Below are 20,060 nucleotides of genomic sequence, written 5' to 3' on the forward strand. Positions count from 1 at the left end.
CCATGGTTTCCCCGTCGCCTTTCTTCTTCGCGCATCGCCCCGTCCCTCCGCCGCCCCCAACCGGGTTCGCCTCCAATCACAGCGCCGCTTCCTCCTCCCATCCCGCGCGAGCAAGATCCCGATCCGGCCGTGGGAGAGTATGCGGCAACCTCTCCGATCCCCTCGCAGCTCCTTAGCCTCTAACCAATTCTAATCTTCTCCACCCACGACGATTCCGTCACCGGCGTTTCAAACCATGGCGGAGGAGCCCGCCGCCGCCGGTGCGGCGCACGAGTACCCCACCATCGACCCCTCGTTCGACGTTGTGCTCTGTGGCACGGGGCTCCCGGAGTCCGTCCTCGCCGCCGCCTGCGCCGCCGCCGGGAAGACGGTCCTCCACGTCGACCCCAACCCGTTCTACGGCTCCCACTACACCTCCATCCCGCTCCTCTCCCTCGCCTCCTTCCTCTCCCCTGACCCTTCCCCGTCCTCCTCGACCGTGGCCGCGGCAGCTACCTCTGGTTCGCACACCGTCGTCGATCTCCACCGCCGCACTGTGTACTCGGAGGTCGAGACCTCGGGAGCCATCCCCGAGCTGGCGAGGCGGTTCACCGTCGACCTCGTGGGGCCCCGGGTGCTGTACTGCGCCGACGAGGCCGTGGACCTCCTACTGCGCTCGGGGGGCAGCCACCATGTGGAGTTCAAGAGCGTGGACGGGGGAAGCCTCCTCTACTGGGAGGGCTGCCTCTACCCTGTGCCAGGCTCGAGGGGTGCCATCTTCAGCGACACCACACTCAAGCACACGGAGAAGTTCGTCGCCTACAAGTTCTTGAAGGTTGTCCAGGAGCACATTGCTGCCACATCAGCTTCTGCTGATGAGAGGGGAGAGGAGGAGGATGCTGCCATGATATCTGAGGAGGACCTGTACCGCCCCTTTGTTGAGTTCCTCAACCAACATAGTCTTTCTGCCAAGATGAGAGCGTAAGGGTGTTCTGAATTGGTCAAGTATGCACTATTTTTAGTAATTATGTGGCTAAGATTAAGTCCTTTGTGGTGCTTGCAGGGTTGTGCTGTATGCAATTGCCATGGCAGATTATGATCAAGATGGTCCTGAGCCTTCTGATAAATTAATTACGACGAGGGAGGGAATCAAGACCATTGCTCTGTACTTGTCATCAATTGGGAGGTCAGTTGGCTTGCCTGAACCTTTTCTTGTTCACTTTGGAAAGCCATATATATTCTATTATGTAAATGCCTTGTTGATTAATCCGTATTTTATTTAGCTTTAGAGAATATATGTGCCTGGCATGTGGAATCTTAAAAGCACTTAGCTGTGGTACTACAAGTCTACAATTTTACATCTTTCTTATGTTTTCAACCATACCAGATTTGCTAATGCAGAGGGTGCTTTCATTTATCCTATGTATGGGCATGGTGAGCTGCCTCAAGCTTTCTGTCGCTGTGCTGCGGTTAAGGGTGCCCTATATGTAAGATGATCTTCACAATGTATGTAGCAATGATTTTTACACTCTAGCTTTGGCTATTGTTTCTTTAGTCATGTGACTGTACCATCTTTTGTCCCTATGATCTATAATTGGTAACTTGCAATCTGATTGCTTATTGCTTCCCAAAACATTAGGAATATTGATGTGCTAGACCTTGGGCTTGGCAACTCTCTGCTGGAATGGCATCCTGCACTTTATTTCTTCTTCCTTATAAGTAACTTGTGCCAATTCTTAGAAATCATATTTTGTGATTCAGGTGTTGCGGATGCCAGTGGCTGCGCTTCTTATGGATGAGGTATGATGATAAACCAAGTTCTATACTGGCCATATTCTTGTTAACTTTTTCTTCCTGATGTTTATCATACAGTGGACCATTTTGAAATCTATTTGAGCTATGTGTCATCTTTCATGCACAACTTCTGTTTTCATGTTTTTTTGTTAACAATTGGACTATACTCGGATATGTTTTGCAAATATAGTGTAAATATATGAGTGATTATTTTCTTTCTTTTGTTTGCCATGGCAGAGGATGAATGCTTTACCTGTAGGGCTGCATTACCAATTATTTTCTTTTTTTTACAATTTTGCCATTGCTTCTTGATCAGGAAAAGAAGCATTTTGTAGGTGCCAGATTGGCATCTGGTCAGGATATTTCTTGCAAACGGTTGATAATTGATCCTTCATACAAAATTCCTACCTTGGATGTTCCATCTGATGATTCAAATTCAAATTTTCCAAGAAGTGTTGCGAGGGGAATATGCATATTTAGCAAGTCTTTGAAACAGGGTACATCAAATGTTCTGGTTGTTTTCCCTCCAAAGTGTAAGAAAACTATTCTACATGTGTTTCTGCTAGGTTTCCTTGATGTAGCCATGGTGGTGTTGTTTCTCTTAGTTGACCCAGTTTCCACTGTTTATTTAGCGCTAGAAGAGAAGCAGGTTGCAGCTGTTCGGCTTCTTCAATTGAGCAGCAATCTCGCAGTATGCCCTTCTGGAATGTAAGTTTTATATCCTATCATCATAGCATGCATCAACTGCAGTTTTCACATATACTTGTTCTAGGTTTCTATCCCCAGGAATAACCATGTTCAAAAATGCCATATAATATAGGCAAGTAACTTACCTGCAAGCTAATCTCACATGCAGGTTTATGGCATATCTGTCTACTCCCTGTACTGATGCCTCCGCCGGAAAGCATTGCATCAAAAAAGCAATAGATGCTCTTTTCAGTCCACAGCCACAGGATTCAGATGGCTTCGAAGGCCACCTTGAGTCAACCAGTGAAAGCACCGATGATATGAAGCCAACACTAATCTGGAGCTGTGTGTATGTTCAAGAGATCACACAGGTGAATTTCTTTTTGTTATCATTACGGACTGTATCCATGTCCATTTCAGCACTGATAAACAAATTTGCTGCATATATATTTCAGCACTGGTAAACATTCACTGTCCTGTCTTGCACTATCAGGGAACATCAACATCTGGTTCTTCATGGTCATGCCCCATGCCTGATGAAAACCTGGATTACAGGAACATACTTGAATCGACAAAAAAGGTAGTGCATCCTGGGATGTTGCTTTTTGTTTTCTGAGGCACTGGCAAATAGTGAAACTTTTACTAGTTAGAATTGTTCCTGTCAGTATGAGATGGTTATTGAATATGGCAATTGCATGTTCTTCATAATATACATCAAGAGTATGCTTTTTTTATGACAGCTATAGAATGGTTGATGCTTCATTTACATCACTAGCTCTGTCCTGATGAATTCTTTTATGCTTCTTCTTTTGCAGTTATTCGCAGATATCTATCCTGATGAAGAATTCTTGCCTAGAAATTCAGCTCCTGTACATGGCGATGATGACTCTGATTCCGCGGAGTAAAACCATCTTTCTAGAGGTACACAAGTCTTTTTGCACATGCAACTTGTATTTGTGCAATGCCTAGGAAGCTCTGCTATGGAAAATGAGTTGAACCAAATCAGGGTGAATAACCACCCTTCAAATGCACTGCAATACTGGCAGCCTTGGATGCCTGGAATCTCCTTATAGTCTTCAAAACAAGGCCGTACCAAATGCAAAATAAAAAGGCTTAAATGCTTCTAAGTATCTGTTGTAGGAAACCATGTATTTGAGCACTTTGTATTTCTTACTATTCTGACATGATCTACCATTTGGCAGGAGAACATTATCGCGGAATGAAGGCATGGACGTATATGGTTCGCCAATTTAAGTCGGTTGCACTAGCGTGGGGGAGAAAATGGATATTCTATAGACTTTTTATTTCCCCTTGAGATAGTTAAACTGCTTACCTGATACGTTCGTGGTGCGATGTGAATACTTTGGAATAAACAAACCTGATGTGATTTTATTTAGTATCTGCATCGTCTTAAACTATACAAAGCATTATCAAGATCATGTTAGCAGCAACTCCCTGCTGGTTGCTGGTATTTGCGAATCACGCTATGCATATTCCTCATCTAACACTCTCCAGTCTTTTTTTCCCCCCGAGAATACGCGGAGAACTTGCATATCTTTGTATTATCAACTCTCCAGTCGCGTACGGGTGTTACTATCTCACATCTGCGCGACAAGCTTGGACTGCGCCAGCGCGAGATCAAACGCGCTCAAGGAGTGAGGAGCCAGCGTGACCTGCATCTCCTCTGCAGCGTTGCTCAGCTCGCTGTTCACCGGCGCCACCTGCACAGTTGTTTGCAATCAGGCTTTGGATTCAGACAGGCCAACCGAAAACAGAGCACAACATATGCGTAGAGTCACATGGTCATTCAGACACAAAGCAACCAAAAAGTAAGGGGCAAATTACCTTGGTTGGGTTACTGAAAGAATTTTCATCCATCACATTCCCAGATGTGAGAATAGTGGAGGTTGATCCCAGAGCATTAACAATAGCCTCAAGTCCGCTTGCGGAGATTTTGAGGCTAACAGCATCTGATCCAAAGTTTACAACCTGCACAAGACAATTTCCAAGATTAGTATGAGATTTCACTCCACATAGTAGATATGGATGCGATAAATTTTACCTGCCTTTACTCTTAGAAAGCTGTTCTCCGAATCCTGCCAAGTAATTGCAGATGCTGCTAGCGAACCGGAGTAGCTGGAACTGACAGTGATTGAATGAATCATAGCACCACCGGACTCACGGAACAGCGTCTGCATCCAGTAACTAGGAGTTCCATAATGTTGCCACGAGTTGAAGACGATAGCATCTGGGTTCCACCTGATGGTTTTATTCAGACACGATTTACCTCAGCGTTAGATGAAAGGAAACAGAAGAAGCAAATAAAGCATCGAGCCGGAGATACTAACGTTCTGTCGTTGTCATTTACAAACAGCGGAGCATAACTCGCCATCTGAACAATGTCACTGCAAAGAAGTCAAATAACTCACAGTGAATCCAGTTCCTTCTAAGCTGTCAATGTGCTTAGGCAACCATAGGGACGTTTGATTTCTCAAGCTAAAATTTAGTCCGTGTCAATATTTGAAGGTTAATTAGGAAGACTAAATATAAATTAATTATAAAATTAATTGCACAGATGGAGACTAAACGGCGAGATGAATCTATAAGTCTAATGAATCCATCATTAGAAAATGTTTACTGTAGCAGCACATTATCAAATCATGAACTAATCAGATTTAATAGATTCGTCTCGCCATTTAGCCTCCATCTATATAATGAATTTTGTAAATAGTTTACGTTTAATACTTCTAATTAATATCTAAACATTCCAACGTGACACAACTGCCACTAAACGCCCCATAATATACTCGATTACACCTACCTCTTGTTGTAAATATTTGATGATGTCGCGTAGAAATGGAAGACCGAAAGAGATCATCCAAGGCTCGCACGCGTACAAGCAAAATGCATACTACGGTCCCGTTTGGTAGAGCTTCGGCTTCTCATAAAACGGTTTCGGCTTCAGCTTCTTCGGTGGAGTGGCTTTTTTAGTGAAGCTGAAGCCGTTTTGCAAAACGTTTGGTAAAACGGCTTCTCAATGGCAATATATGTAATTTTATGATCACTTAATGCTTGGAGAGAGAGGAGAAGCCGGTGAAGCCGCTTTTTTCGGCTTCTCCTCTCTAGTGTAAGCCGTTTTGCGGTTTCTCCCTAGCTTTGGTGGTGAAGCTGTTTTGAAATTGAACCTTTGGTAGTACTTCACCAAAAGCCGGTGGAGAAGCACTTTAAGAAGCCCTACCAAACGGGACCTACGTATCCATGCCATCAATCATCGATATAAACTTTTTTTTTTTGAGGGGGATTGCAAAACGTAACTGTACGCCTACGTTTTGCTTCTCCGTTCTTTCTTTCTTGCCAAGAAGAAATTCGTTGCAGCAGAGCAGCCGCCACCCAAGCAGAGGCAGAGCTCGAGAGCGAGAGAGAGAGAGAGAGAGAGGAGGACAGCCATAGCCATGGATGCTTCGGCCCTCAACAACCCGCGCCTCAAGGCGCTCATCGAGGTATGCGTATGCCACCCCATTCATTTACTAGTACTAGACCTAGATCCGGCCATCCCATACCCATCGGGGCGCAGACGCATCTCCCTTGATCATCCCCCGGGCTCTCTGATCCAATCGACTCTATTGCTCGATAGATATGCCCTCGGCCCTCGGCAGGTACCTACGATGGAAGATTTAGTGCATTTGGGCTTCAACCTACCAGTTCTTGCTGTGCCGAACCATTAAAATTAATCCCCTCGCGGAATTCGCATTTACCCCTTCTTTCCCCATATTGTTTCGTCGGTGTGCTCTGCTATGATCGCTGGATAATATTGCTAAGGGAATCTCTTATCAGCTGAATACCTGAGTGCCCCTGAAGTTTAGAGGTGACCTGGGAAATAGGATTGAGATATAATTTAACCACTGATGTAACCCTAGGAGGATTCAGGAACGTGATGGAACTAGTGACTATCGAGTACCAGTTTATTGAACAAATGCTTAGGATAGGTGATGTATCATGGTTCAAATCAATTTTTTAAAGAGTTTCAGATCCATTCTACAACTGGAGGTAGTGACAGATTTTGACCTGCGCACAGACTATATATAACCCTTAAGATATACTGTACTATCTCCCTGCTAATTCTGGTTAAGCCTGAATTGCACTCACACGTTTTTTTCCCCTAAGAAAAAATAAAATGATTCTACCACCTAAACTGTTAGTTCAGAACTGAAGTTAAAAGTCATCTCATGGACCCATATAACAATAAAGTGATCTCATAGACCCATGAAAAGAGTTTGGTGGCCTCATGGTAACACAGAAACAGTTTAGTTTGTAACCTAGTTGCTTGAATATAAACACTCTTGAATTCCTAAGTCTATGTGTGATTTATGCTAGCAGCTGGCATGTTGCATTCCTGTAAATTTAACAGAACCAAATGTCCGTCCAGGATCTAAATATTGTTACTGCACACTGTTTCTGTGAATGAGACTACTATTTTTAAGTCACCATATGTGACGGTTTCATAGTGAAATATGTGTGAGCTGCGTGGTTGTGAATAGCATCAAAATTAGCATGTTTACTCTTACAGATGCGTTGTGGATAATTTGCAAGGTCATTTATCTCATATAACGTGTGCGAGAAATTATTAAAATACAAATAGCATAGGAGTCTGCACTTTGTCGTTAAGTAATCAAACCGGAGGGGTGGAAAATGATGGTTGGTGATGTTAAATTTCAAATTTGAGGATAGTAATTACAAGAGGCAATACTGCTTTACTTGTAGTATGCTTCAGGGACAATCAACATGGCCTTTTCTTAATTAAATGGGAGGAAACTTATTACTTGCGATCCTTTGGCACTCAAGGAACTGATTCATGTCTCAATTTCATTTCCTATCTGCATACTGGAGGGTTAATTGGTACCTCTTGACCCTTGGAACCTTTTTTGTAGCATTTACAGTTAGCATACAGAAGGGCGGACCTGGCGCAGTGGTAAAACTCTCCACTTGTGGCCCTGGTACGCCCTTTTTTATTTACGGTTAGCATACATGCCTCCAGTATCTCTTTGGGAAAGATCCTGTGTAACTGAACTGTCATAGTGATGGTTGCTCTGACAGAAATCAAATTACTAAAAAAACAAATTCGTGTGTTGCAGGAGGAGAGAACGAAGGCCTTGACAAACGAGCTCGTGGCAAAGCTGACGCTTGCTTGCTGGGACAAATGCGTTACTGGGAGCATCGGAAGCAGCTTCAGCAGGAGTGAGGCCTCGTGCTTGTCCAACTGCGCGAAACGCTTCGCCGAAGTGAAGATGATGACCATGCAACGCTTCACCGAGCGCTAGCTGAAATCACATAGGCCAAATGGAGTACCTGTGTTCTGCTGTAGCACGAGTTTTATTATCTTTTTGCTGGCATACTATCGTTGGTGAGAGAGTGAGATGATAGAGAGACATGCCCAGTGTCTAATGTTCTTTTAGTACTTCTCTAAACCTGATGGAATGAAGCAGATGCTAAGAAATATATGCGTTTAAGGTGATGTTGAACTGAAATGTTCTTGAGCTGCTGATGCAATATGGAACACAAATTTACCATTCTAGCCTGGCCACGTCAACTACAACGCTGATTCGGTTTAGCAACCACTATTTTACACACACATTTCAGTTGTTTCCAGCAAACTCCAGGGACGCGTATCTCAAGGTTCATCCAAATCCAACGGTGGGGGCTGGATACACTTTTTGTTTGGTGAGAGCCAGAGGTTAATGGGCGGTGACACGACTGCCTCTGCTGTAGCTGTACTGCGTTCGTATACGTGTATCTTGAGAGAAGCGATCTGAACGAGGAGCGACGCCAACACTGTGCCAGCACCCGGTGCCTTTTTCTTCCGACTTTGTGAGCTCCGAAGACTCCTGTACTGTTTGCTCCGAGTCTCCGACGACATCCCCAAGGTTACAACTCTAAGCTCATCTTTCCTAGCTAATCTGCTACTGTACAGGTTTTAGTCTCAGCTCTCAACTCTTGATTTTGCTACTGTCTTTTGGTCTGTCTAAATGGTTACCTTGAATAATAACCTAAAATTTAGTTTTGACCGTGAAAGAAATGCCCCCTCTTTGTTCTGGTTGCCTGATCGATCTCCTCAATGTAGCAGAAATGTATTATCTTTCCCCCCACACTTTCTTTATTGATAACTGCATTTTTTTTTCTAATTAATGTCTAAGGTGGAACGTGTAGCAGTAGTTCGCTGAAACATTTGTGCTCTGTGTGAATCCATCTACTTGAATCTGTAAGTGTACTAGATACATATATGATATATCTAATCTCACTTCTCTGTGCTCAGCGCATGTAGTGATCAATGAATATGCAATTTTTTCTAGATTTGTTTATTGTTGGACTTCGCAAGATAATATGCTCCTGTTATTTTGTTGTAGAAGTTGGCATTTGTCGTTGTTATCTCTTATATTTTATTTTATGTTTGTCATTTCTGTTTCTTATTTCTTATACATCCATCTCACTTGTTTATAGTATACAATCTTGCATACATTTTCCAAGCGGTAATTGCAGTTTGTTGGTTAATTTTATCACTGCCACCATCACAAACACAGACTGTTCAGTGACTTTTATTGACCATTGTTCAGTGCAACTACCAGGTGTTCACCATGGAGAACTCGCAAGATGAATCAGAAAATGACGAGCAAGAGCAACCCTTGGAAATGAAGCCATTGCGGTCATTAGCGCCAATGTTCCCGGCTTCTCTGGGGTATGATGTGGCAACCCAGTCAACTGATCCACCGCTAGTTTTCGTTACGCCGTTCAGGCCCCGCCGCTCGCCAGAACAATCTCCAGCTTCATTTGGTCAGCCCTTACCAAAGTCACCAATCCCTCTGAGGGCTACTCCAATCTCAGCAGCATTTCCCATGCCACAACGCGAAGATGAATCGTCAGATGAAGACTACAAGCCCTTTTGTGATCATAAGAAACCAACACCGTTGAAGACAGCCAAGAGGACTCATCAGGCCGGGTCCAATGAAGCTAACATCAAGCGCAGGTCAACAAGGAGAAGCCTCAACACAGAGCTCGCCCCCTGTCCATCCTTGTCAAGCGACCCAAATAAATCAGTTGAAGAAATCATGCTGATGTTTGATTCAATTCGGCGCCGTATACTGCAACTGGATGAAAAGGAGGACGCAAGCAGGAGGGCTGACTTGAAGGCTGGTACTCTCATGATGCAGAATGGCCTGAGGATCAATAACCTGAAGACCATAGGACCTGTACCTGGTGTTGATATTGGAGACATTTTCTTCTTCAGGATTGAAATGTGCATTGTAGGTTTACATGCACCTGCGATGGCTGGCATTGATTACGTTTCTGCTAAGCATGTTGGAAAAGATGATACTCTGGCTGTCAGCATCATCTCATCTGGTGGTTATGAGAATGATGATGATGACACGGATATTTTGGTGTACACAGGCCAGGGAGGCAATAGTCGGCACAAGGAGAAGCATGACCAAAAGCTTGAAAGAGGTAACCTCGCTCTCATGAACAGCATGAAAAAGAAAAACCTGATCAGGGTTGTGCGCAGCGCACAGGACCCTTTCTGTAACTCAGGCAAAATTTACATTTATGATGGACTTTATCGGGTCGAAGATTCCTGGATGGACAAAGCAAAGAATGGCTTTAGTGTTTTCAAGTACAAGCTGAGAAGAGAGCCAGGACAGCCTGATGGAATTTCAGTTTGGAAGATGACTGAGAAGTGGAAAGCAAATCCTGGGACAAGAGACAAGGCTATACTACTGGATTTATCATCAAAAGTTGAGAACCTACCTGTATGCCTTGTTAATGATGTTGATGATGAGAAAGGGCCAAGCTACTTCAACTATGAAACTGGAGTGGAGTATCTGAGGCCACTTAGCAAGACAAAACCATTACAGAGCTGCAAGTGTCCTAGTGTGTGCCTGCCTGGTGATCCTAATTGTTCATGTTCGCAACTGAACAGTAGTGGTCTTCCTTACAGCGCCTCTGGATTGCTTGTGAAGCATATTCCAATGCTTTATGAGTGCTCTTCCAGATGCCAGTGTTCTCAAAATTGTCGAAACAGGGTCACACAGAAGGGTGTTAATCTGAACTTTGAGGTCTTTTGGACTGGGGATTGTGGATGGGGTCTCCGGTCTTGGGATCCCATCCGTGCTGGCACATTCATCTGCGAGTATGCTGGTAAGGTCATTGATGAAACAAATATGGATATGGATGGTGATGAAGATGAATATACCTTTCGCACATCCTGGCCCAGTGCTAAAATTTCAAGATGGAACCTGGGAGCAGAATTACTTGAAGATGCAAGTGCTAGTGTCTCAACCGAGAGCTTAAAGAAATTACCTATTGTCATAAGTGCAAAAAGTTCAGGCAATGTGGCTCGTTTTTTGAACCATAGCTGTTCCCCAAATCTCCTTTGGCAGCCCGTGCAGTACGACCATGGCGATGACAGTTACCCACATATCATGCTTTTTGCAATGAAACATATTCCTCCCATGACTGAACTGACCTACGATTACGGAACAAGAGGAGCTCCTCCTGGCATTAAGGGAAAATTTCCAAATGCTTCCAAACTCAAGCCATGCCTCTGCGGCTCTACCAATTGTCGAGGTTCTTTCTGATAAAACTAAAAGACATGCTGGGAATGCATGAACTAATGTGCTAAAGCATGTAAGAAACATTACCATCTCTGGTAACTCTGCAACAAGGTATTCTTACAATGTAAATTTGTATCGATCCATTCTGCTGAACTCTTTAATATTCTGTCTATTTTTATCATGATTATTTCCTTTTTAGTAAATGCATCAATCATTCATATCAATATAATCATTCTAAACCTGAATAAATCTTGCTCCGATGCTCAGTGGTTAGTACATGACTGTATTATTTACCTATTGAATAGAGCTTTATATAAGTAGTTCTTATCCTTCATGGCACCTTTTGGATTGCTTAAATAATGCAGTTCCGTACTTGGTGAACATTTGAACAATGCATGTGCATTTCAATTTTCAACCCCCAACATTTTTTGTTCCTACCCTCCCAGAAAACCACCAGTGGGTCTAATTTTCTGGTATGCACAAGACAATACAACTTTTTTTAAAAAAAAAAATCGGACTGTAGGTCATTCCACACATAAGGATAAGGCAGTTGACCACCATATGCTTTGCTAAAATCTGGAAAAATCGGTGACAGTTAAGAGGCAACAATGCTTTTCATTGCCCATGCATTTGCCAGTGTATGAAATTTCGGTAAATTGAAAAGTTAATTTTGGCAAGCTCAATCTGGCCTTGGTTGTCTAATGCTGCTATCTTGTCCTTTTTCAGGTTGCAGTGTTTCCTTTGGGCTTGTGTAAGCAGTGACGTGTTTTGCAAGGGATTTTGGATGCTAGGTGTTGGCAACGGGGGAGACAGGTAGTAGATTGAAATGCTGCGTCAGGAACAGGAGGTAGTGAGGCGCTCAGCTTTTGTGGCAGTGGGTATCTTGTGTAATGCATGACTGGAATGCTCTAGTTTACGAACAATGTGTTACCCCAGAATCTGAATGCCAGTAGGGCGTGGCATGTACAGCTTGCGCTACCAACTTCTCTGTTATAAGTACTGTAATATAACTTTATAACAAAAAGATGACTAGATGGCTCACAAGCATGATAAAATGTGAGCAAAGCTGCATAGTTGCCTGGAGGGACAGACAGGGGGAAGGAAAATAAAGCAAAAAAGAAAAAAGAAATCATTTGTCTGAGCCCAGGTTCGAACTGGGGACCTTTAGTGTGTGAGACTAACGTGATAACCAACTACACCACCCAGACGGTTTGATGGACTGATTGTCGGTTAACAAGAACTTCTCTGTGGCGGCGTCCCTGCTTTCCCCAACTAGCTTGGTCGGTTGCTAGTCGTTTATTGCACTATGATGCAGGAGCCGGGATATTGAACTACCCCTTTATTTAAAAAAATACTCCTAACAATAAATTGATTTATATGTGGGCTCCTTGGCTTTGAGTAGTTGCTTGTTTTCCTATCAATAAAATAAAAGTTAGTTTGATGTGTAAAATTAATGCAATGGATACAGCATCGACAACATAAATATTATAATCATATATCCATCTATGTAGCCACCTCCGCTTTGGGAACCATCCAATTCATTGCAATGAGTGAATCTGTCATAAACTATGTTAGAGTTGAGAGTGCAGCATCAACATATAACAAGTAAGAACAAAATCGACCATGAAAGTGGTGATGGCCTCCTTCTCCTATTCCTTAACTAGCAGCGTGAGTGTCGTCTTCCTCCTCTTGGCGCTCCTAATGGTCTCGGCCACTCACACTGAGGTTGATGCAGCAAAGCCCGTCGACCAACCGATACTTGGACATCAACTTGTGCATGGAGGCTCTCAACTCCGATAACTGGAGCCAGTATGCTGATGACTATCAGAAATTCGCCATCATCGCAGTGGGCCTCCTAACCGCCAACGCCACTAGTATAGCAACACAGATTGGTAGTCGATCTGCTCAAGAAACAAGGCAAAGTAGAAGGTCCCATGATTTCATGGTGCCTGCGGTCGTGCCAAGCCCCCTGTACGGTAGCATACTGCAGATGCAGCCTAGATGCTCGGATTTAGTGAAGGACTTCCGATATGATGAGGCAAAATCTTGCTTGGACCAAGCAGCAAGGGAGACAAAAGCAGTGCGAGGCCGAGTTCGTCCGGAGCCATGTAGCCTCAGCATTGGCAGTAGAGAACGATTGCGCATTCAAGCTAGCGAGGGCTTGCATCGTCGGCCTCGCTCGATCATGCTGATGACTGAGAAAATGAATCTGTGTTGTTGTCACCTTTGCTATGTTCTGGTAGACCATCGGTTGATACTTTACATCCAAATGCATGTGTCGTAACAAAGATGAATTCATTCCTTGGACAGATAACAAAGTTCAGATCAGATTCCAGTATGGCCTCCATGGATATGTAACTTCTCAGAGAATTTTGGATGCACAAAAATCGCCAGCCGCCTGAATTGAATCATACCACTCTGCTCTAATTAATGAACACAGGGGAGTGAAGCTGATCTCAATTTCTGTGTCTTCCTTTTCAACATAGAGCTCTTCAGCAGGGACAAGAAAAAAAAAAGAGCAAAAATATTCATTTGTCTGAGCCCAGGTTCGAACTGGGGACCTTTAGTGTGTGAGACTAACGTGATAACCAACTACACCACCCAGACAATCTGATGGGTAGCCTGTACATTTAATATTTTACACTATTAGGATGAACAGACCCGAAATAACATGCACGTGATGTGAAATTTCAGTTTTTATGTGAACCATGATCAAAATCATCATCTAGTTAAGAAGAAGATGAGGTAACAGGTTAACTGCTCTCCTCAGAACAGCTATCAACTCTGAGGTGGCTGAGGAGACAAAATGCGGTAGTATGAGCTCTAACTCAAAACAAGCTGTACAAACAGGTCCTAGCTACTGCACAACACAAACTCTTGAACATTTACCAGAAAACTCCACAGGGGCACTCCCCCTCAACATAAAAGAGCATGTGCCGTTCCATTTTTGTTTTCCCAAATCACGTGACATTAGTAGCTTGTAAGCAAACGTCAACTGAAGGTACGTACCAGCAGCACCGACAAACTAAAATACTATTACTTGTTATAATAATTAATTAAGAGCCCAAAAGATCCTCTGGCGATCATCATAAAGTCTACTAAGCATCAAGGCGTGGCGTCAGAGCTAATTCAGGCGACGGGTCAATACCAGGATTCAGGAGTGAGCAATTGAGCTGTCTAATTACTAGTTGCACAAGAACTCAGACGCCACCTCTTCGTTTTCAGAAAGAATAAGCATGGCACTAGCTAGGTTGTTAGCTCCTTTTGGACCAAAAGTGTAGTCAGACGCAAGCTAGCTCTTTGCTGCACTATACAGTAGTGTATAACATGGGGATACTCGTTTAGACAAAAGACAAGCCACCTCTTCGTTTCTCTCGATGCTGCATATAAACTTGCATGTCATGTTCATCTGATTGAGATGGGGTAGCTTGTGATCTGAAAAAAGGTTTTGCATCAAGATCAATTATATCATTGGTAGGAGGGGCATCGCATGTACACTAAGCAGGCATCACAATCCATTTCGCATTTCCAGTTTAGTGGCATTCCTTGATCGGTTCATCATATGGGATATATAATGACCTTTTTGCCATTTTTCTCCTATGCATTATTATAATTGTTTTTTTTTGTTGAAACTAAAGGGTGCACGCTACACGGTACTATAGAATTGATTCTTAGGATGTACTCTGCTATTTCCAATTGAATTTTAGGATGTACTCTACTATATGAGGTGATTGTTATTTGGGTGTACATTGTTGTACTTTTTAGGACGCACAAGTACACTAAAGGTTAGGCAACCTGATTGTTGCTGAACCTTACTGCCAAGTGTTGGAACAAGAATGATAAGCTAGGGCCTGTTTTTAATTTCCAGAATGACAAACATATGACCCCAATGTTATCGTTGGACGCTTGGATCGCTTATAAAAGACAAAATGATTGGTGAATTAACCGAGAAATTTGTCAGTTTGAGTCGAAAAGGAAATGAAATGAAGCAAAGTGGAGCCTTTTTCCCTTCCCTCGGCAGAGATCTGGGAGTTGTGGTATAACTGTAAACCAGAGGGGCGAAAAGGGCGCCTCTGCCTTCTGCTCTCACGCACAAGGAGGAGGACACACCGCGCTCCTCCTCCTCTCCTCTGAGACGCGACAACACCCCAAATCTCAGATCAAAACACCACACCGCTACCGGAGGAGGAGCCAGGGATCCACTGCCTCAATCCAAGCAATCGAGCGCCGAGAGCTCCGCCGCCGCAGGTACTCCCTCTCCTCCCCATCGCCCAGAGCTTTTTTTTTCTCCATTTTTTTCGGGGGTTGTTTTTGGATGGGCAAGCCCCTTCCTCTCTCGTGTGCCCCTCCGGTGTCTGCCGTCCGCGCTCGTAGCCGCGGTTCATAACTGACACTGAGGTGCTGCGTCCGTGGAGGGAGGAGGAGGAGCTACACTCGACGGAGGTGCTATCAAAGCTGCGGCGAGAGGGCAGCGGCGACGAGGGCGAGAGACAAGGATGCCTGGCTGTCAACTGTAAGCGCGCGCTTGTGTTCTACGCCACGGCAGTACGGCACGGCACTACCGGCTGCCTGCTCTGCTCTTCCCACTCACCAACGCCGTCCAGACACGCCGCGTGTTGATCGCGAATCGTTATCTGCTTGTCCGTCTCGTACTGATATAGCATAGCATGGCCTCTGCTCGTGCCGTGGCGGCGCCTTACTTTGCTTTGGGTGCCTGCCCCTGCCTGCCTGGTGGGTGTTTGATACAATGCCTAGGTAGCCAATGCTCGTTAGTTTGAATTAGAGATCATTGTTGATTCTTCCTGATGGAGTATTGCTTGCTCGTGTAGTCATGCTCCATACTTACTGTCGTGCACAGAATGCACAGAACTCAGACCATAGGTAACCTGTACCATGGTTCGTGAATCAACGTTGCCAATGAAAACGCAAACAACGTTTGTATCGGTTATTCAGTTTTCATAATCCTTGTGTAATCACTTGACCTTTGCTGAAAGTCTGAGGCCCAGGCATCACCTGCCAACGATTTGAAAAACTGTGTATTGCTCTCTGTAGTCTGTATACATGTATTTATGCTTACTGGGTGAGATGCTCCGACTGCGCTTCGCATTTGCATGCAGGACAGTTTGATCCATGCATAGTCATCTTGTGCAATGTTCCCTGCTGCATTTGCCCGTGTATGATTAATCACTTCACTTTCTGCAGTTCAAGCTTGGATTCCCCTGGATCTGATGGTGTCGGCCTCTTGGAGATTGTAATTCAGCGAGTTGAATTGAAACCGTGCAAGTAGATATGACTTCTCTGAAGAAATCTGACAAGAAGGCTGTCCTCGACTTTGCAGCATGGAGTTTCAATGTTACCACATCAGTTGGAATCATCATGGTCAACAAAGCTTTAATGGCTACATATGGATTCAGTTTTGGTACGTCTGTTCTTAACTGAGGATTTATTTTCATCTTCAGTCTCCTAGTTCTTGTAACAGTGCTAACGAAAATTTCCTACCGAAATTTTATTTGAAGAAAAATGATTCATACTTCAACTCGGATGATGTATACTCTTCTGTCAATGAAATTTTGATTTCAAATGCTAATGTACCAAAGTGTTCACTGCATTTCCTTTCTTAACTATTGAAGAATAATTTGAACACAAACCTATAAAGTGCCCTGACTATTGGGCGTTTCTACTGAACCTGAAAGCTACACTCTTATAGACTTCATTGGTGTATTTTGGCAATGTGTCTGCTGTGCCTTAATGGCCTTAACCAAAGTAATGGAAACATGATTATTAATTTCTTACTGTATGTTACGTAGTTGCATGTTCTACCATATCCTGCACCTTCTCAACAAAATGTACTTGGGCACTTGGATATATCTCCTGTCATATTCTTAAATACATTTTCTTTTTTGCAGCCACAACATTAACTGGGCTTCATTTTGTGACTACCACATTGATGACACTAGTATTTCGGTGGTTAGGCCTGAGCCAGCCCTCCCACTTACCGCTAGCAGATCTGATTAAATTTGTGATATTTTCAAACTTGTCAATTGTTGGGATGAATGTGAGCTTGATGTGGAACTCTGTGGGCTTTTATCAGGTTAGTGTGGATTTTTCAGTAGCTAAACTCTGTGGTTTTAAACTGTTAACAACTGATTTCATTATTTTCCCTTGTTCAGATTGCAAAGCTGTGCATGATACCTGCCTCATGTCTTCTGGAGGTTGTCTTTGATCATGTACATTATTCCCGGGACACAAAGCTGAGCATAATGGTTGTGCTTATAGGAGTTGCAGTTTGCACGGTTACTGATGTCAGTGTGAATGCAAGAGGTCTGATTGCGGCTGTTATAGCTGTTTGGAGCACAGCTTTCCAACAATACGTAAGTTTGATCACCTTCATATGTTGATTTCTTATATGTCAGCTCACCAGTAAGATTGCTTGCCATAACTGATTGTTTGCTTCTGTTTGCAATGAGCTGCAAGATCGTTGGCAGTTGGCACACTTCATACCATTCTAAAGGACAGTATATTAAAATATGGCAGTATAGTGACAGTGATGCTTGTTAATTCTTCAAAATTATGAATAATCAGCAGTTGCTGATATAGCTCTTTTTTTTTCTAGACATTAGGATATAAATACTCACTGTACAATGTCCTCCTGGTACCGATGCTTGTTCTTTACACAAGTTATAACTCCATTTTCCTAAAGTGGACAGATGATTTCATTTAATTTCACGACTTTGGCATTCTTCTATGATTCGAGTGCCCATGCTGCCCAAGTGCCCAACATTTTGAGTAATTGTTCGTTAGCACACTTTCAATCTCTCAAAACACCAAGTATCAAACTACAGTGACAGTGATGCTCCTTAGTTCTGCAAAGTTGTGAATAATTAGCAGTTTCTGATATAGCTCCTTTATTTTCCCTAGACGTTAGGATATAGCTACTCACCATGCCAGTATTGGTATTTTCCATGTTTGAACTGTTAGATTGATACCATGCCCTTGTTTACTTCGCGAATTTGGGAGGTGCCAAATTACTGTAGCAACACTGTAGCGTTTCGTTTGTATTTGTGAATTATTGTCCAAATATTGACTAATTAGGCTCAAAAGATTCGTCTCGCAAAGTACAACAAAACTGTGCAATTAGTTTTTGATTTCGTCTACATTTAGTACTCCATGCATGTACCGCAAGTTTGATGTGATGGAGAATCTTCTTTTTGCATAGTGTTAAAGTTGGGAGTTTGGAGGTAAGAGAACAAGGGCCATGTTCTCATGATACCACTGCTTATCATTAGAAAAGTTATAATTCCATTTCACAAATGTAAAAGCATGATTTCATTTAATTTCACAACTTTGGCATTCTTATACTATTTACCCGCCCTTGCTGCCCAGCATATTCAGTAATAACTGCTTTATTTGCATTACATATGGACTTCGTTCCTATCGTGTACCCGATTAGAAGGGGCACAATTCTGATTCTTTTGTAATTTCTACTCCTTTTGCAGTATGTTCATTTTCTCCAAAAGAAGTACGCTCTGAACTCGTTCAACCTCCTGGGCCACACTGCTCCAGCCCAAGCAGGGTCCCTCCTGCTAGTGGGACCATTTCTCGATTACTTGTTGACAGGCAAAAGGGTGGATCACTTCAATTTCTCATCTCTTGCTCTGGTAAGGGCAGTCTCATAAGACCAACTTTGGCTTTCCTTCAACTGTCATCCTTTTGCTGGATCAGAATCATTTGACTGTCATTTTCACTGTAGCTTTTCCTTGGTTGTGCAGTTTTTCCTCACACTCTCATGCTTCATCGCCATTGGTGTCAATCTGAGCCAATTCATCTGCATTGGGCGGTTCTCTGCTGTATCCTTCCAAGTCCTAGGCCACATGAAGACCGTGCTTGTTCTGTCCCTTGGGTTTCTCTTCTTTGGCAAGGAGGGCCTGAGCCTTCAGGTAGTCCTCGGTATGGTCCTCGCTGTTCTTGGGATGATCTGGTACGGAAACGCATCGGCTAAACCAGGAGGCAAAGAAAGGCGCAGCATCCTGCCGGTGAGGTCTACAAGTCTCAAGGGAAGCTCAGAAGAAACGGATGGTGCCGAGAAATAGTTCTTGCTGTCTGACTCCAACTGAGATGGGGAATTTTCATGTGAGATTAAATTTCTGGTGACGCGAGTATATCACAAAAAATGGAAACTCTGGCCTTATGTTGGCCGCAGAAAGGGGAACTCTTCTTCCCGTCTAGAAACTCAGGATCGTTATAGTTACAGGTATACAGTAGTAAAGATTCGTTTTCTGGCTCTGTGAATAATTTGTAGCGAGCGGAATGACACATGTGACTATGTGAGGCTTCAAGACAGCTTTACCCGGGATATAGTGTTTTCATTTTTTTTTTGTTTGGAAAAACATAGCCTTCTGTACGCCATGCGAATTTGTTCTGATCACTGCATGAGGTTGTTGAATTGCAGTAACAAAGATTGAAGCTATAGGTGTTGACGGTTCAAATACGTCGTTTAAATTTTATACACAAACAATGATGGACATTCGTGCACTCTGTTCCATTTTCTAGCTAGCTAGCTAGCTACGGATAGAGCTGAATGATGGACATGAACCCCAGAAGAGGCTTTGCCACTCGCTCCCATTGCGCTCCTTGCCCGATGTTACCGCCATCATCAACAGATCCAACGAGACCTGGGCTGGCTTCAAACATGGCCTTGCAAGGAGAACCAACAATTACGTCTATTATGATCACTTTCCCTCCACCACCTGGTTTCTTGCATTGAGTTAGGATCTACACGCAGACCTCGTCACTCCAGTCTGTATTGCTGCTGATGACATGAGGAAGGTCCAGCACCGAGCACGTGCCGGGGACGCGGGACGGCATCGTCACCTAGCTGCTCGAGGAAGGGCTGGTCTTCACCCTCCACCGGGACGTGCCGCTCTACGTGTCCGCCGCCGTGGGCCGCTGCGGGAGGCGGCGGCGCCGGAGCTGAACGAGGAGGTGTTCTGCGTGGTGCAC

The 20,060-nt window shown here is 43.7% G+C and overlaps 4 protein-coding genes and 3 non-coding genes across 8 annotated transcripts; 4 read left to right on the plus strand and 3 right to left on the minus strand.

Annotated features, from left to right (window-relative positions):
* LOC117833613 (rab escort protein 1) lies at positions 1–3,939 on the plus strand. Of its 2 annotated transcripts, XM_034713180.2 has the most exons (10): positions 3–960; positions 1,043–1,165; positions 1,367–1,466; positions 1,741–1,779; positions 2,090–2,306; positions 2,406–2,481; positions 2,630–2,831; positions 2,954–3,040; positions 3,276–3,381; positions 3,663–3,939. In XM_034713180.2, the coding sequence occupies exons 1-9, from the start codon at positions 236–238 to the stop codon at positions 3,363–3,365; spliced, it is 1,659 nt and encodes a 552-aa protein (XP_034569071.1). In that variant the 5' UTR covers positions 3–235; the 3' UTR covers positions 3,366–3,381; positions 3,663–3,939. The 2 variants fall into 2 exon arrangements, with proteins under 2 accessions (XP_034569072.1, XP_034569071.1); XM_034713181.1 differs by lacking the exons at positions 3,276–3,381; positions 3,663–3,939 and having other exon boundaries at positions 1–960; positions 2,916–3,040.
* A 119-nt stretch (positions 3,940–4,058) lies between these two features.
* Positions 4,059–4,852, minus strand: LOC140223600 (alpha-L-arabinofuranosidase 1-like). The gene is made up of 4 exons (XM_072295625.1): positions 4,809–4,852; positions 4,533–4,719; positions 4,306–4,449; positions 4,059–4,181 (listed from the first exon to the last, which is right to left on the minus strand). Exons 1-4 carry the CDS (start codon positions 4,850–4,852, stop codon positions 4,059–4,061), a joined length of 498 nt encoding a protein of 165 aa, XP_072151726.1.
* A 905-nt stretch (positions 4,853–5,757) lies between these two features.
* On the plus strand, positions 5,758–7,734 carry LOC117866260 (uncharacterized). The gene is made up of 3 exons (XR_011899069.1): positions 5,758–5,960; positions 7,389–7,454; positions 7,593–7,734. It is a non-coding gene; the product is annotated as an uncharacterized protein (transcript).
* A 1,089-nt stretch (positions 7,735–8,823) lies between these two features.
* Positions 8,824–12,314, plus strand: LOC117866259 (histone-lysine N-methyltransferase, H3 lysine-9 specific SUVH1). Its single transcript, XM_034750419.2, has one exon. It carries the CDS (start codon positions 9,090–9,092, stop codon positions 11,082–11,084), a length of 1,995 nt encoding a protein of 664 aa, XP_034606310.1. The 5' UTR covers positions 8,824–9,089; the 3' UTR covers positions 11,085–12,314.
* TRNAV-CAC (transfer RNA valine (anticodon CAC)) lies at positions 12,195–12,268 on the minus strand. The gene has a single exon. It is a non-coding gene; the product is annotated as a tRNA-Val (tRNA).
* A 1,279-nt stretch (positions 12,315–13,593) lies between the features above and the next one.
* Positions 13,594–13,667, minus strand: TRNAV-CAC (transfer RNA valine (anticodon CAC)). The gene has a single exon. It is a non-coding gene; the product is annotated as a tRNA-Val (tRNA).
* A 1,362-nt stretch (positions 13,668–15,029) lies between these two features.
* Positions 15,030–19,546, plus strand: LOC117867115 (UDP-rhamnose/UDP-galactose transporter 5). Its single transcript, XM_034751458.2, has 6 exons — positions 15,030–15,308; positions 16,263–16,479; positions 16,967–17,151; positions 17,231–17,431; positions 18,557–18,718; positions 18,830–19,546. Exons 2-6 carry the CDS (start codon positions 16,350–16,352, stop codon positions 19,148–19,150), a joined length of 999 nt encoding a protein of 332 aa, XP_034607349.1. The 5' UTR covers positions 15,030–15,308; positions 16,263–16,349; the 3' UTR covers positions 19,151–19,546.
* The last annotated feature ends 514 nt before the right edge of the window (positions 19,547–20,060 follow it).

Source organism: Setaria viridis, chromosome 8 (assembly GCF_005286985.2).
Source record: "Setaria viridis chromosome 8, Setaria_viridis_v4.0, whole genome shotgun sequence".
In the NCBI taxonomy this organism is placed as follows: domain Eukaryota; kingdom Viridiplantae; phylum Streptophyta; class Magnoliopsida; order Poales; family Poaceae; genus Setaria; species Setaria viridis.